This window comes from Hyposmocoma kahamanoa, unplaced genomic scaffold, assembly GCF_003589595.1.
Source record: "Hyposmocoma kahamanoa isolate Upper Pololo Valley unplaced genomic scaffold, ASM358959v1 220, whole genome shotgun sequence".
In the NCBI taxonomy this organism is placed as follows: Eukaryota; Metazoa; Arthropoda; class Insecta; order Lepidoptera; family Cosmopterigidae; genus Hyposmocoma; species Hyposmocoma kahamanoa.
The window spans coordinates 3,448,821-3,466,350 of NW_020653740.1; the positions used below are offsets into that span (position 1 = coordinate 3,448,821).

The 17,530-nt window shown below is 37.7% G+C and overlaps 1 protein-coding gene and 2 non-coding genes across 4 annotated transcripts; 1 reads left to right on the forward strand and 2 right to left on the reverse strand.

Annotated features, from left to right (window-relative positions):
- Positions 1–2,334: 2,334 nt before the first annotated feature.
- Positions 2,335–2,416, reverse strand: Trnas-aga. The gene has a single exon. It is a non-coding gene; the product is annotated as a tRNA-Ser (tRNA).
- A 6,975-nt stretch (positions 2,417–9,391) lies between these two features.
- On the forward strand, positions 9,392–9,464 carry Trnar-acg. The gene has a single exon. It is a non-coding gene; the product is annotated as a tRNA-Arg (tRNA).
- Positions 9,465–11,028: 1,564 nt separating this feature from the next.
- Positions 11,029–15,260, reverse strand: LOC113227942 (protein extra-macrochaetae). 2 transcript variants are annotated; one of them, XM_026461052.1, is made up of 2 exons: positions 14,705–15,209; positions 11,029–11,190 (listed from the first exon to the last, which is right to left on the reverse strand). In XM_026461052.1, the coding sequence occupies exons 1-2, from the start codon at positions 15,107–15,109 to the stop codon at positions 11,149–11,151; spliced, it is 447 nt and encodes a 148-aa protein (XP_026316837.1). In that variant the 5' UTR covers positions 15,110–15,209; the 3' UTR covers positions 11,029–11,148. The 2 variants fall into 2 exon arrangements, with proteins under 2 accessions (XP_026316837.1, XP_026316836.1); XM_026461051.1 differs by lacking the exon at positions 11,029–11,190 and adding an exon at positions 12,395–14,130 and having other exon boundaries at positions 14,684–15,260.
- Positions 15,261–17,530: the final 2,270 nt, after the last annotated feature.

The following is a 17,530-nucleotide window of genomic DNA, read 5'->3' on the forward strand; positions in this document are numbered from 1 at the left end:
TTATAGCGGCTAAAAGTTTGTGTTATATGATTACCTTACCTTTTACATAACTCGTAGACACATAAAACTGAGAAGTATGTTGCAAGTGATCACATAGGCGCGGTGTCAGCTGACCGACTGGCGCCAGAATGACGGTATTCTTAGAACCTGAGACTGTCACTCGAGACTGCTTACGCTCCAGATTGGCTTCGATAGTGTGTGAAAGCATTTATAAGTACACCGTGCTGATTGAGACTCTGGGTTTAAATATGCAACACATACATGTATATGTAACTTAATAATCTAATCAAGGGCCTAGGCAAACAGGACAGTTGTACAAATTAGAATCAGCGGCTGGTGTCCGAATTGTCTCATCATCCCTAAAGCATGCATATGTCGTTACGTCAGTTTTTCTGCCCTTACAGAGCTATGAATAAACTTCAACTAGCATAGTTTGGCCTCTCTCGTTCCCCGCATATTATGGAATTGTAGGGCAAGGGCGGTTATAAGAAGTTACATGGTGGCTCAATAAATTTGGTTGTATATGTGATTGCACATTGCATTGTGCCATATGGAGTATTAGCGAGACACTTGGGACGTCGTGAATGCAGTATTAGGAACAACTGGCTGTATTCGTGTTGTTTTGGAGCAAGTGTCATTTTTACTAATATTTTTTGTTGTAAGTGATAAAAAGTAGCAAAGGTGGTAAGGAAAGTGCCAGCAGGTTTATTACAAGCAGTTTTGTCTTTATCGTGGAAGATAAAATAACATCATCATTTTGTTATATATAAACGAATTTTTTCAAACAATAAGAAGTGAAACCGCTCCGAACTGTGGTAATAATGCACATAATTGACGAGCAATAAAATTAAGAAGACCAATTCATCATTAAGACTTGTTGTCAAGTCGGATTGGTCCATAAATTCATATCTAGCGACTTAATCAAAACGTGCACTTGTAGCCCTCCACCCTCTTCCATAGAGGGAGGTTGAATATATTCATTTCGTCCGCAATATTTGTACATTAGAGGTCTCGTCTCGCTTCGCTCCCTTCTATTGCCGACTTTGACTCTATGGCTTTAGTTTTCTAAAGAGGGAAACTTTCCCGTACCATTGTATTTTCTTTTAAATGAAACTGTAAGTGGCTATTGCTTGTTACTGTTTTGATTGAAAATGTAGAATTGTAGCAGCGAGTTGGAATTTTTAGTAATGACTTGTTTTAAGAAACTGAAAAATTAAAGTTCGAAAAGACAAATATTTATGGCTAAAATACGAACGCATTGTTCATAATTTTATTATTTTTTTTTTTTATATTGGATGTCATGATGTTATTATTAAAATGATATTTATCTTCTCTCTTGCGAAAATACAGAGACGTGTCCAGTTCGATAGAAGGAATTTTTCTTCGTGTTTCGTGTTTCTTCGTGTGTCGATCTTTGAATGAATGAATCTTTGTATCAATAATAGTAACATTGTCTTCAAGTTTATGATTTTTTTTAAAGTAACTTTTTGGTTAGAATCTGATTGTCCAGTCTTGCGCCACTGGCGTATCATATTACTATAGTAAGGGGTAAATAACAAGCAGAGAGGGACTTGCAAACTAATGAAACCTTAAATCCCTGGTACAGACTCGTAATCCCATGACGAAAAGTTAGTGCAGTGTGATGCAGGGGTGCCAGTTGGCCGCACCTAATGTGGTTTAATGTTTTATTTCCAGACCAAATTGTGTTTTTATCTTGATACAATGTTTTTTGTTTGCTCTTATCCAGTTTGTCTATGCATATTTAATATTTTCCCGACTTTAACTTCAGAAAACATTATATTATATTTCCTAACAAATATCTTTAAACGTCATTACATTTCTTGTTTACTTATATAACAGAAATTTGTTTAACGGCAAGTGTTCAAGGGTCAAATGTAATTTATGCAGCTCACAACGTTTGTTTAACGAGCGGCTAAAACCTTTCGTAAATTGTTCACGATTTAATCGGAATGATCTGCACTTTTACCGAGATCGAGTGATCTGTCGCAACCCTGCAAGTCTGTGTTCGCTTGTATAAGATTGGTAAAGCTCCGGTCGGCGGTTGCCGTCGGCAACGCACGTGCACTTCGCTTCTCGCCTAATGAGACCCCGCAGCGGCCATCTTCCCGATCAATGCCGCACGCTTGTTAGCTTTGTTGTCTGGTAGGCTGGTTGGTACTTGTTTTAAAATAATGACTTATTAAATGAGAATGCGAAACAGTAGAGCACCGTGGAGAAAGTTGTGGGATTTGTAGGTTGTATTGAGCAAATGAAAATGATTAGTCTAGAAGTATTCATAAAAATGAAAAAAAAAAGAATTAAAAAAAAAATATCCGCAGTCGGTAGGATTCGAACCTACGCTCCCAGAGGGAATCTGATTTCTAGTCAGACGCCTTAACCGCTCGGCCACGACTGCCGTGTTCACGTGGCGGAAATTATCGATTGTGCTCTACAAAGCAATATCATGAGCATAAATAGAAAATTATATAACTACCAGACAGAATACAATAACTTATGCGAGGAGGATATTTGTGGAGTAATAATTGCCTCGCTATTTATTTACATAGCTGAATATTGAGTACTGTACTAAAATAAAGTACAGAATACCCGACTTGGCCACATACAAAACAGCAGTATGGTTTAATAATTACGACACTCTACCAAACTGTCTTATAGTGAAACAGTAATAACTCGCGAGCTTTATGTACTACTGTCATTTTTTTATGAAAGGAAGTGCATTACTTATTGCGTTAGTTGAAAAACAATATTGATTTGACTGTATAGTTGTAGTGAGACTACTTTTGCTCTAAAAGAGATTAAAGGAAATAAGCTGTGTCTTAGCTGTGTATTATTTCTCCATTAAATATGAATATTTTAATTATTAAAATAAATATAATTATAATTTAGTGCATTATAATAGTCACTATACTGTGTACTCATACTGACTGTCGTGACAGTAATGTGCAGTGCATGGACCGTAACACAGACAACAATGTAACGCGTTCCCTTTGCGGCGCACCAGACCGGCGCACTACAGCGGATCACCAGCACTATCATACCTTACTACCACTACCTACACAGATACATAATGTAGCTCTTTGGAATCCAAATGCAGGAAAAACACAAACAGGGATCCTGTTGATACAGACAAACTTACCTACTTCATTGTATTTTCCTATAAGTGCGACGACTCCGAAAATTTAAATTATCCTCTAAATTGTGACGCTATTTTGTAAGCATTGACTTGTTTTTATTATTACTTGCTTTTTCCACACTTACCAAAATATTCATCTCTAACCAGGATAATGTAATCTAGACGAAAGCTATACTAGGTAATACTGCAGCGCTAATATCATAGTGATCTAAAAATAGTTCTCAATATACAACATAGCGCGGTTGTAGGTATTTGTACACCATGCATGAGGTGACTGGGGCATCACTTCCGTTGAACAAAATGTAGTCATTGCATTTAGTTACTATACTAGGCTTCTGATTGTTTATGTACCTACTGTTTTACTGTGTTTTGCCTTGTTTGTTAAATTTATTATTTATGTACCTCGTAGTGGCTAAAGTTGCGAACTATTTGAAGGGTACATTAAAATATACTACCGTGCTATTTGGTTTTAGTGTAAGAACAGTAATAATACTTATTAATAAGTGTCAGTTTTGAAACTGCAATGGTTTCCTTACGAATAGGCTGGTAATATAACTGGTGTGTTGTATCTTTGGAAAAATTAAATAAAATTTTGTGTACCTTATATCTGCCAAATTGTTTGTTATTGCTACGAAACATGCAATGCCGTTCATACATTTATGTCATATAATATTAAAGAAGAAGGGCAAACAGAGACGCCCATGGGAAATATACGCAAGTTGCCCTTTACACCCTTTGAATATTTAAGGCGTAAGTACTCATATGTCTATATACTCGTTCCGGTCTCGTGTATGGAACTTTTTATATTCACATTTATTGAATTTACAACAAACACGTCTTTCTAACTACAATGAAAAACAGAATATTTGTGAAATAAACTGAATACGTTCGTCGTAACCGCGGGCGAACCTACTAGTCTTTAATGATAAGCGACGTACTCGTAGATAAGATTTTAAAATTTTGTGTTCTTTAAACATTAATCTACTGATTTATATTGAGCGGTGCCTCTACTCCCATAAATAGCCTTCCATATATCATATAATTCTCACTTTATAGCCAATTTAGGTGAAAAGTAAGTTCATTTATGGTATGAATAATAAACAGCTACCAACCGCGCGGTAGCGTGAAAGGTTAACAAGACAGACGTGCCCTCGAATGTGTTTCCAGGCACTTCCAGTTTCAAGTATAAACCAATAAATATCCGGAAAGTAATAAATACGAAACTGTCATGAGAAAACAAGATCACTATTAATACAACAAGACAAAGTGTTGAGTGGTTTGGTTACGTTTGCTCTGTTGTAGATTACAAATCACTTTGGGCGAACTACTTCTTGGTGTTAGAGCTATATAAAATTTATAAGTTACGATTGATTTATTCTAAAGACATCATGTCTCAAAATAATCCATCAGAAATCTAAATGATGCGTGTTAGCTCCATACTGAGTATTACTAGAAATTTCAAATCAAAACCAGTAAATATATTTCTCTTACATTCGTCTTCATATGGACAAATACGAATATATAGCAATTCTATACCTTATTTCTAAATGAATTTTGTTAATTTATGTAATTCTCTTGTAGTATGTACTATTGATTTGATTAGCATTTTAATCAAAATAGGTGACTAAGTTCGTAATTAGCATGCTCGGGATATTTAGCGATGGGGGCGATTAGAATGAGCAATGTTGGTGCAGTCAACACATTTGTTAGACATGTTTTTAGCAGCAGTAGAGCTCGTTGTGAAAGATTTCGTCCAGGGAAGTACTGCCACCTTACCTATTTCTGCCGCCAAGCAGTAATGTTTGTTAGCATTACTGCGTTCCGGTTTTGAAGGGTAAGGGTGCTGGTGAAATTACAGGCACATGGGACTTGTCAACTTATGTCTCAGGGTGACGGGCGCAGTGGCAGTACCCCTCAGATCTTTGCTATTTAAAGCTCTAAGTGGCACTGAAACTGCTATGGACAGGCGTGTAGCTTACCATCACGCACATGACTCGTTGGTCCCGTCACTTGACATTTAAAAAAAATTCAAAAAAAAAAAAAATGTTGTATTTGAATTGATTCAACATTTGGTAATGTACGAAATATGTGAGATATTTATTGATTCTAATTTTGTAATAATAAGTCAGCCGTAACCATGAGATCTATACAGGACCCCAAAATGTTGATTTGTTTGAAAAAACTAGTATAAGTACGCTATTTAGATACAAAAAATGGTTTCATTTCCTAATTTCATTTACTTGTTTTTGACTGTTAGCAAATAGTTCTGGGCTATAATAATCATTATTTGTTGGTATAAAAGTTCAACTGTGAAGAATAAATAAAAGATCATGTATACAAGTATACAATAAACAATAGAATACATGACTCGCAGGTGTACAATCAATTTTGCGTCACCGTTCGATGCAAGTCATGTATATACATATGTCCATTATATACTTGCTTCTTGGCTTCAGAACGAGAACATTCAGTACATTTTTCGTACACACACCTGACAGTAAATAATTGATAAGATGTCGGCTTTAAACTTTGTTTTCGTTGTATGAAATGATAATGTGCTATGAGGATCTAAACACCTGTAGGCAATCAATAAAAAATAGGCGTAGGTAGGCAAACACATAATGATTATAGGATAAAATACAGTGGATGAACTGACAAAAATATTTATGTTTATTTATATGTCGTTGATATTTAAGATGCCTAAACCTAGTATTTAGCTGGCTGTTTAATAACTAACTTAACATTAAGCTGTTAGTATAGTAGGACAATAAAAAAACGGAAAAATAAAAATATGTGATAATGTTCTATATCGTACATAACTATGTTCTAATTTGTCAACTAGGTGCTAAAACGCTTTACATCATTACAGAAAAACACGGCTGCTTATCCATTAAGACCTTCTATTTAAATATTATTATATTCGCTACTTGTACTACCTACAGAGCTTTAGAAAAACATAAAATATCGTATTTATTGAGTTTTTGTGAAATAACTCCACTGGTTTTGTTACGATTATGAATACAAATATCCAACACACAGATAAAATTCATCGACCCGGTGGGGCTTGAACCCGCGTCCATGCTGCACCGTAGCATTACTCTAACCATATGAGCCACCTGTCCAGTCACTCACTCACTGGGTCGACGAAAAATTTTCTGTGTTCGATGTTTGTACTCATAATCATAAAATACCGTGTTTCATGACCAGTAAATAAATATTTGTGACTAATGCACGTTAGTCGAAATAACAGAACGAAGTAATAAGTACTACTTTGATAATATTTATCTGTTCCTTTAATTTTATTATCAATTCATGGTTGTTCACGTAAACTTCCTACCGTTAGGTACTGATATTTAGCAAGAAAACATTGTACGCTTGCATTATGATTTCGCCGTTCAGTATTACGGACGATTGTTTGATTACAGATTACGGATATGTTAAGCAATGTTTCCACAGTTCCAATTTTGTAATCATCAGTCGTCAAAATACATTGTTATGTGTGATTAGGTATACTGTTTAAAATTTTTCTACAATTCTCATCAGGGAGCATACTGAACGCAATAGTAAATTCTTACATCGGCATTATGACATTCTAATTGCAAGTTCAATCATATATATTCACTACATAAACACATATTAAACGCTTTGGTTGTAAAATAAACAACTCGAGAGATGATGAAACCGAGTCAATTCCAAACATTTAATATCCGGGCCTTGAAGGTGACTATAAAAACGACCACTTATTTCGAATGGTGTGTTATTCAAAGTCCTATACGATGAATATCTAGTGGGTCACGTGAGTAAAACTTGATTATGTGGTTATGGCTTAAAGGCAGTTTTGTTACATGCTTCGCCGTCACGCTAAACAACGGCATTGTTATGTATGAACGTTATGGTTAGTAGGATTGTGTTGCCTAGCTACAAAGCTAAGCGTATTAATTCGAGGCCTCTGTAGTGATTTACTTACCACTACATTGTCGCAATATGGCGCTTAAGAACTGAGGCATAAACACTGTTTTACTGCAAATTCATGGCTGTGTGAAAATACTGGTTGTGTTAGTAGGTAAATTATGAATCTTGTGAAATGTCGCCACATCTTGTTGCACTATAGTTATACACGAGAGCACAATACCGTACACAGGCTGGGATACCTATACTTTCTTCTGGGACACTTATACTCAGCCTATATTTTCTGTCACTCTGTAGTAATACATAGAAATAAATACTAATTATTATCGTATTTTCATGATTAATTTGATTGGTATATCTACTTATATTTCCCATAAAAATTGGTTACGCTTAAAATTAATTTCCTTTGATTATTTGTACCATATTGATAAATGTTAAATTTTCAACACATATTGAATTTTTTAATCAAAATTGTAATAACTATAGGTACTCTTATGTACATGCAGAATCTCCATTATTTCAAAAGCTTCAAAATAACAATCATTTTACACTGTCCTACAATTTTACCGAGGGTATTTTTATGACTTGTTTGTATCATGACTTCATGCTTCAAGATAGCATTGAGTATATCTAATGGTACCGTAGTGGGATTAGACGGTGCTTCAGTGTGATTAAACCGTTATCAGGGTGTTATCAGCTGAGTGCGCATACACTGGCCGGTGCAAACACCTGCTAGGCCCACCTGTGCTCACCGCAATATCTCAGAAACTAGCATCTATTATACGTCCACGCTTAATCAAGATATGAAATGCCGGATACCGTTGGATGGATTCCATACTAATAAAATAATTAGGATTTTTTTTAAATTGCTCGTGCCCACCTCGTCACTTAATGTAATTTGTTATTGATGTTACATTATTACAATAACAAAATTAGATTTTTTAACATTTTGGTACATTGACATCGCAAGTTATGACCTAAGAAATAAAGTTCATGGTTACGTAACCTACGCGAAAAATAATTGAAATTAACCTTAATATTTTAGGGTTAATATTTTTACTTCTGAATCCCTATCGCTTGTCATATACGAGTATAGCCAACACGTACATATACTCTATGTACTCAGTACAAACTAGTGTGAGTGCGTAAGTACGCAGTTCGTAAGCGTGAAACACTATTTTCCATGGACAAGGAACCAATACGCTGATAACCGACACCTGTGCTCCACCTGCAACTTTATCATTGCCTTCTATAATATATTTACCACTGAAGATCGCGATACGCAATAAAATCTCGAAGTGTACATATTTTTATCGCGTTTTATTCTTGTGGGATGTAATAATGCTTTTTCCATTTTTTAGTACATGTTGAATCAGCTATTTTAAGAAACTCGCCCATCCTTAGCATTGAGACCTATTGATGACATTATTCTGTAGGCAAATTCGATTGGTATTCAAAGATGTCTCAATATTTTTATATATGAAACTGATAGGCTTTTTCACTGCTATCTCTTATTCCGAATTTAGTAAGTTTTTTAACATTTACGTTTTTTTGGGGTAATAATTTAATCTACCAACTGAAGATCACGATACGCAAGAAATCTCTAAATGTTTTACATCGCATTTTGTTCGTCACAGGTAATGCTCATAAAATGTTGATTATTACAACCTAAGCTCGAATATCCTTAGAAGACAAAGTTTTCACGCTAGGACTGAACGGATGTTGACAATACTTTTTTTTTTACGCACACACTCAACATAGGTACTGCTGTCCATGACGTAACAATTGGCACCAAATTTTCTAACTTCTGTCCGTGTATCAAATCGGATAGGAAACTCAGAAAACTTGTGCATATATAAAATCGTGTCATGTTTCATAGTTCAACATTAAGCTTGTATTAAGCGTAAGTTATAATTATAATGCAAGAATACTTATTAATAATAATGGACACTTGTACCGATGATGTCGAGTTGGCAGTGCGAGCACACCTGTGTTAATTGCGTTATCATACGACATTACTAATTGATAACTTATCATACACACTTTGCTGAAGAATCGTAGGCAGAGGCCGTAAAACTTCACTAGTTACGCTCCTGATAAAACTTTTTCACTAGTAGGAGATAGGCGTGATGTATGAGGTGTAAAAAATCTTTATTGACTGGTTTTAGAGTCAATAGGTATTCGAACGCTAATACCCATAACTGTTATGTACAGTTCTTTAAAACATTCAATGCTAGAGTACAATATAAAAATTATATATCAATATAATTATATATAAGATACGGTTGGACAGGAACGGAACTCAGAATTTCACCCCGTCATTCGACTGGCCCTGTGGCGCAACGGATAACGCGTCTGACTACGGATCAGAAGATTCCAGGTTCGAATCCTGGCAGGGTCGACATCACCAATATTTTGTACCAAGATTTTATTTTCATTTACTATTTGTTTGTACCGTTCATTATCATTAGTAATTAGCCATATTGTTCAAAACTGTGACGCCACTGAGCTAATGTTTGGCGAACAAACGATTGTGAGTCAATGTTTAGCAATATTTTTTTCTCAAGCTATTTCCTACAGTTTTACTTCGTTGTAAGGTGCAGTTTCCTTTCTGGCAATTTAATAGCCGTTGTTGGGTAAAATAGAAAGCTATGTCGAAGAGTCAGAGTCGTTTTTATGTTGGCGAAGTGTGTCGTGGAAATATGTAGTATACACAGCTGACCAAATATTGTACTCGCGATAATTGACCGTGATGCAATCGTGTGATCTCGCTAGATCCGTGTAGGTTTCTATTTTTTATGCCAAAATGGTTTTCTATGAGCAAGTATGAATTTTATTAAAAGCAGATTTTATCACATTTCAAAGCATTCCTACTTTTTACTTGTAAGTGGCTTGCACTGCAAGTATTTTTTAATAGGAAATGGGTGGGATTAGTAAAAATAATATTAGATACTGAATTCATAATGTCGTTTATTTTTTTGTTTGTTTGATATTATCAGAACTTATAAAATCAGTGCAAGTTTTAGAACTTATTAAAAAGAACTTAAAGACAAAACAATTGTGAAATATTGATGAACACTGAAACTTGGCATGACCAGCCGCCGGCCATAGACAACATGTTAACCACAAGTCGTACCTACTGAATCTATTAACAATACAATTTGTTTGACCACTAGCAATCCATCTTCATAACTAAAACTATAACAGTCTATTTAAAATTATAATACATCATAAGTAATAAGATAATTAAAGCATTTTCACCTTATAATCATAAACTCATAAATGGTCTCAAATTGATAAAATTTTCAGCTAAATTTGTATATCTTTCACATTTATTACATAAGTACACTATTTACATAGATAGAGTTACGTGCTCAACGCAAAAATATGTTTTATTTCTGCGTACTACGTTTATAGCACTCACAACGTAATAATTCCATAATCTAATAGCAACTAAATCGCCATGCAAAATCATTAAATCACACTCAAAAAATTATAAATAATAGATTTATCTGGGTAAACCAACTTAGAATTGGTTTACATCTTTGATATAATTGGAAGCATCGTTTTTAACTAAGAAACTAGGAATGAAATAAAGAAATCAAGTTTTGTACAAATTATAAGAACTGTATATATCAATTGTGGTTTATTAAATTTTAAGAACTACACTTTATGTGGAGAGGTAATTTCGGGTAGTATTTGAACTTCGCAAACCACACTGTATGTATTTACAAACATATTGTACATTTCCGGGACTAAATCTAATAAAGCTTTTTACATAATAAACATTATAACGAAACAAGCCCCCGCCGACCGCGGTGGGGAGGATCGATTGCATTGCAATGCTCAAAGTCTTCTGTGCATAATGCCACGAAACAATTAAATTAAAGTACAATATAGTATTGATCGAAACGAGATCGTACTTAGGATATCATCACTTGATGATCTTTACTGGAACTTTTTTGGAAGCTCCCCGGCCTCTGGGTAACCTGAGGACCGGCTCTTAGCCTCCATCGCGCGAAGCGCTTCGAGGTATTGTTAGATTTACACCATAAATTACATTGTCTTTGTAACCTAAACACCAATTAGCACGATGATCTGCTGGGCTGGTTCTGCTTTTCTTGTGTCTGTAACAATAAGAAAGGAAACATTAGGGTTATTATACTAAGGTAAGATAAAAAAAAAATATAACGGAACTAAGAATACAAATTATCAAGTTCATTTTGAGGAAGTCAAAGATGTGACTGCTAGTTGTGACTTTTTGTATCAATAATGTCGACCCCTATTTTGGCGTTTACTAGCAATTACAACAAATTGTATATCGGCTGGCCCATGTGCATCCCGCCCGCGTCCGGCCATCTGCCATCACATATGCGCTCTGTTTCAACACTGTTTTAATTCATTAGTGCCCGGACAATGGGCCGGTTATTTCGCTACCCTAATTAAACTGCTGGCAAGGATGTCGCGTCGAATGATTGCTCGATTAAGCCTCGCGACACATATGTGGTGTTGGTTTGGAATATTGTCCGAGGCTGTTTAGTCTGTGTTACATTGGCCGTTTCAGCGCGACTTTCCGAGTATCGGCAAGTGTTAGATTACCGCTTCCCGTCTGCGTACATCCGCGAGCACGACACAGCTGAGCTGCCGCACGTGGCCACACCCTATTTACGGACACATACCAAAGGGAGAACACACATGTCCCGATCGGATCGGGACTTTGCGAGAGCGCACACGTGAAATCCCTTTATGAGACGAGCATTGTCGCTGGATAATGAATAGGTATGTATTTATTTAGCTATCCGGCCACCGGCGCTGTCACGTGTGCAGTGCGGTGTGCTCACTCGCAGCTGCGAGTTGCGAGCGACCGTTACCCGCACAATGCCCTCGTTCGATCCGTCGCCAATGGAATCCGGCGATCGGCGAAATCGATGCACGTGTGCGGTGGTTTGCAGATATTTCGCGGTGGAGTTGCATTGTCTACGCGCCGCCGCCATTCTGTTTATTAGTTCAAAGAAGCGTAAAGGTGCTCGTAAAACTTTCACGTGCGCAATTTATGCTCGAGGTGCGCGGAGACAAAGATATTCAGAGGACTGAGCGAGCGTGGGTGCGGACACCTGGCGACTCGTTAGTGTTGGCTGTCCGACAGACGCGGCGCGTAGGCGTGAAGCTGGTTGCACTGATACACTATTGGTTCATCATGAGACTTCTCGAATTTTAGAATTGTTTAAAAGATCGGTGACCTTTTTTATTAAAAAATATTGATGGTCATTGTTCCTAGATTGATACTGGGGTTCTCTAATTGATTCCGAAAGGCAGTATGCGGGCGAGTAATTGGATGACTAAGTGATATTGACATTTTGTAATAAAGTTAAGATTGAGGACGTGGGACTTTCTCTCGCTATACAAAGGAAAACAGAACAAATGATGACGAGTGTGGCATGAAAGATAGCGCAAATAGATATGACAGTTATGAATGGGGAGGACTCCATTGTATGGCATAAAAAGGGGTGCTGCCGCAGTGGATTACACGCCTAACAGTGCTCATTATAGTACTTAACACCTTATTAACAGCTGGAGCAAAAAGTCAAACAGCGTTGTTGGTGATCGTGTCTGCATTGGCATTTATAGTCGTGAAGGTGAAAGGGCGCATTCAGCAACAAGTCGAGCCCCTACGCAATAGACGAAAGGTTGAGGGGAAAGGAAAGGTAGAGACAGAATGGAATGAGCTTACGTTAAAAACTTGAAGTAGCGTGTATATGAGTAAGCTATGTAAATCCCACGGTCAATCTCGTGAGCCAAACAGCAGTCGCAGCTGCAGGCAACAATTACCGTGATAGTGGTGCATGCTCGTGACCGGAGGTTTATAGCACACGGCGATGCCCTGCCAGATACCTCGTGAAATGCCGCCTCACGACGTACATGCTTCATATTAACTATACATATATCCCTGCACGATATCTTCGAGTTGTCTAATAATGTTTTTCACTCAAATATGCAGAGTCGGCATTCGAATGTCCTTGTGTACTTTATTCCGCATTTGTATTCAAGAATGCTGTCCGATTAGTCAACATTCCAGCGGTTCCTATATTGTAGGTTGTATATTAGTAAATACTGCATAACGTAATACCGCCGGCGCCTGCGGCTAATTAAAACAGTTGTTGTTTCCACACCATCAACCGTAACGGCAGATTATTATATATTACTATTCCAAGAGATGCTATTCACCTTAATTTTGTATAGGTACATCCGTGAATGGAAAATCCTTCAAAAACAACGAACATTTTGTCATGATTTTGGTATATCTTTATAATGTTGCCAATGTTGAATTAAGCTTGGTACCGGTGTCATTAACCAGACAAAGAGACTAGCAACAGTAAATATCAATTAGAATTACTGTGTAAATTAGTAAACTTTAGTTCTTCAACTTATGCATCAATTGCTCGTGAGCAAGCAGTACAAAAGGTGGCATTGTGGAATTGCGGTCAGCACCTCGCGCCTCTTAAATCACGGTTGTTTTGAACATTTCCTCGATTCCAACAACTGGCAGTGATTAAAATTTACGTGGCGCGACCAAGTATTAACGAGCGCGCATTGCGCCTGCGGCTGCGGCTTGTAATCACCACTCGCAAGGCGCTCGAATAAATCCTGCGCGATGCACCTGCCGCGCGCTGCTCTATGCAGTATACATAAACAGTTATCATTTGGATTGTACTTTAAAACAGTACATTCAGATACTAAAATTTCTGAATATGTAGCGGTTAATATTAAACTAACTGGATATTGATGAAACAGCAATCACGCGCAGGTGTCAGTCGGAATGTTAAACGAGGCAATATAAATAAGTGTTGAATATTCAGATTGTGTGTCAGTACACGGTCGTTTACGCGGCGCCGGCGCAGGTGGCCGCGCTTCAAGGCTGAAATTCAAAACAGCCGTCATGCATGCGTGAGCAGCGGTTTAGATTGCAACTGCTTATTTACCGACTCTACAATTTCGTGACTAAGAGGGTACACGTCAGATGAAAGGAATATGATGGAAAATGTAAACGTTATTTTATGAGATAGTTTTAAAATAAAGCAATATTCAGTTCTGTCTTTATGTTTACTGCGAAGATTTCAGGTGAACTTACCTTACTACGCATTTAGTTAAAGTAAACGGTAATCAGTACTTCAAATTAGCACAACCGTTATCGACAATGGTTAGTGGGGTTAGTAGTTAGCTAATTGTTAAGCATTGTTTGGAGAGTGGCGATGCGTATGTCGCCGCGTGTTGTGAAACACAGCGTCTCTGCTTTTACCTTCCCGCGCTTGCGAAACGTGCAGGTGCGTGGGCACCGCAAAAACACCGGCGATGACGTGCTTGATTTCATTAATTTTTTATGCAACACTGTCTACTCTCCTAACTACGTCTTAAGTTGTACTACGTCTAACCAGCAGTAATTATTGTATGATGCAATTACCAATTACACTTAATTGTTATGTTATTGGTGTGTCATTTTACTAAAGTAAATAATTTAATGATCGATTTTTTTCATGGAAAATAAAAGTTGAATTGCAAGAAATTTACAAGTCCTTGTGGGAAACCAAAATTTTAAAAGACACTATCTCTAGTAAATAGTTTCTGGATTCCAGGAGTACTCACCGTTAAGGTTCTGAGTTCATGCGCGAGGGTTGTGGGTGTGGAGGTGAGGATAGTGTTGGGCGTGACACGAGGACCTAGGGGGCGCCGCGGCGGTCGCTCGGGCGTGGATGCGCGCGGGAGCGCCGCCAGCGGTTCACCTGCCAGCGCTGCCTCCACATCGAACTGGTCTGCAGCTGGATGGTTCTCTAGCGCCGACTGTAGGTCGCAGATGTAGTCGATCACGTGCTGGATTACCTCCAGTTTTGAGATTTTCCGGTTTTTGGGCATGCAAGGCACCAATGCCTGCAGTTTAGACAGGTACATCTGGATCTCGGCATTCTCACCGTCGCGTTGCCTTTGCACACGACCCCTGGCTATCGTTGGGACGGAGGCGCCAGTCGCGCACACTGCTGTGATTGCTTTCATCGTTGTTATGTAGTCACTGAACACGAACACTGGGTCGAGAATCGCGATCGCGTCACACGTGCACCGAGTACGGAGATCGGATGAGGAATGAGGAGATGCGCGCGGCGACGTAGTATTTATGAGTACGGGTGGGGCGCGGGGCGGACCTGAGCGGCCGCGGCCCAATGGGCGTGCAAGGCGGGGCGGGCGGGGGCGCCGAAGCCTGATTTTCCCATGGCGGCTACGGCGGGCGCCGCGTCTGCCTGCGCTAGGCGCTGGACGGCCCTGACTAAGGCCGTTGCGCTCGTGTCATGCACTTTGTCCTGTTCCATTGTTTCTTACTTACATTTCTCTTTTAATACTCATTTGTGCTTCGAGTGTTCAATTTGCCAAGGTTATGTCAGTACTTCTGCTACAAATGGTTTTCCATTTAATTTAATAAAGAATATAAAAAACATACATATTTTTCTCTTTCGCATTCTTTTAGTAATATGTTCATTATTTCACATACCATCCTATAAAAAAAACACCTTCGGATAGGCGGGGTGCGGCGCGGGGTTGTCACAGCGCGGAGGGCGGTGAACAATGGGCATTACGTGACGGCATCCACTTGCCGTGGTCGCACGACCGGCCGCTCTGGAGGCTGGACCAGAAACGTGCGACAATGGATCACTGCACAAAAATAGATAGATAATGAATCAATTCGGTATACAGCCACTAATACATATTTTACACAAAAAACGAAGAAACAATAAATAGGATATTTATTTACATCTGTAGATAACTTTCTTGTCAATCCATTTAAATGGATTGCGCAGGTCATGATGTAGCAAATCAAGGCCCCCGGTTACGGCTCCACTAATAATTTTGAATTAACAGCTCTCATATTTGTTAATATTAACACACTTACGTACTATATACATACACTACGTTTTTAGACCTATATGCCACTCACGACAAGACTGGGTCAAAATCCTGTGCATAACTCCCAGCCTTCTTATCGACTGTTTTAGTTATACATCAATTACATTAAATTAAGTAATAATAAGTGTCTCGACATGCTCTTGATCCTATAAGTACGTAGGTATAGATCCGTGATAGTGACTAATTTGATTAACTGCGTAATGACTTCATTAATTCACAGAAAAGTTAATAAAAACAAAATTGATCTCTAAACTTAATCAAATCGAACTACAAATTATTGTTTTTAAAGAAATAGACATCAAATTATTATTATTATTTCCGTATGATATGCAGGAGAAAAACAATCTAAGCATAGATAGAGAGATAAACACTTTATTCACTCATATGAGACAGATAAAGGTTAAATACAAAACCTCATTACGGCAGTGACAAGGTTGACTCAACATATTATGCCAAAGTTCTTTAAAGTGCTGGTTTTCAGTCAAATAGACGAAGTAGAAATTGTTTTAAGCAAAAATATAAGAAACTAGGTACTACTAGTAAAGTTGTTCTACTAGTACAAGGAACAATTAGAGACACTTGTATGACCAAGAAATTGAAAACAGTGATGATTCCATGTTCACGCGATCTAAAAATGTAATCTTATGAAAGAATGTCTGAGTGCGGCTTGATCCGATCCGACCACACAGAGGTCCGAATCGTAATAATAACACAGTAGAGTAGAGCATAAAAAACGCTCGGCAAAAACTCACGAGTCACCTTGGAGGCGGGAGTAAAGAACTCAGGTAGTGAATTGCTTCATTTTGACTTATTTCCGCATCATTTAATGGGTGATAATGGGAATCGTTAAATTTAACTAAAACAATTCATGGTCAAAAAATATTATAATTTTAATTAATTTCAGTCGTAAAATGGATTTTAGTTTTTTTATCATTCGAATGTTGAACGACGTTCGTAAAGTCTATAAGAACAAAATTTGGTTTGATTTTGAATTGATATTTTATATACATAAAATGATGTTAGGAATGACACAATGCTTATTACTGTACAGCCTTTTGTACGACATTTGAGTTGTAATGCACTTTCTGCGTCTAGTCAAAACGTGTCTTCACGGCTACCTCAGAAATTACATTTACTGAGGCGGTTTATTCTTACCTTTAACGACATTGTCCACTCACGTACCGGAGCCCCTTTTGTTTGCTTTATCTTGCATCAAAAGCACCTTGCAGTGCAATTTACAAGATATTGTGATATTGTCTTAGGTTGACAGGTACTATCCTTTGTCAGATTTGGAGACAACAGACTCAGAAAAAACAAGAGACGAGAAAAAATGCGGCCACAACACCTTAACAACATTCAAAAATTTCGTAAGGTGCTTTTATGGCTGTGTAAATTACAGAGGTGTGGAAAAAATTAGCTTTTCGTCAACAATTTGTTCTCGGCTCTTTATAGCGGGCCTTACCTCACGAAGTGTGAAATTAAGGGCTAAAGAAGATGACAATGTAATTAAATTTTAGT

Coding starts and splice junctions, on each gene's coding strand:
- LOC113227942 (XM_026461051.1), bottom strand. CDS start 15,109: ATGAAAGCAATCACAGCAGTGTGCGCGACTGGCGCCTCCGTCCCAACG. Junction 14,131..14,683: donor TGAGTACTCCTGGAATCCAG/AAACTATTTACT, acceptor TGCTTTATTTTA/AAACTATCTCATAAAATAAC.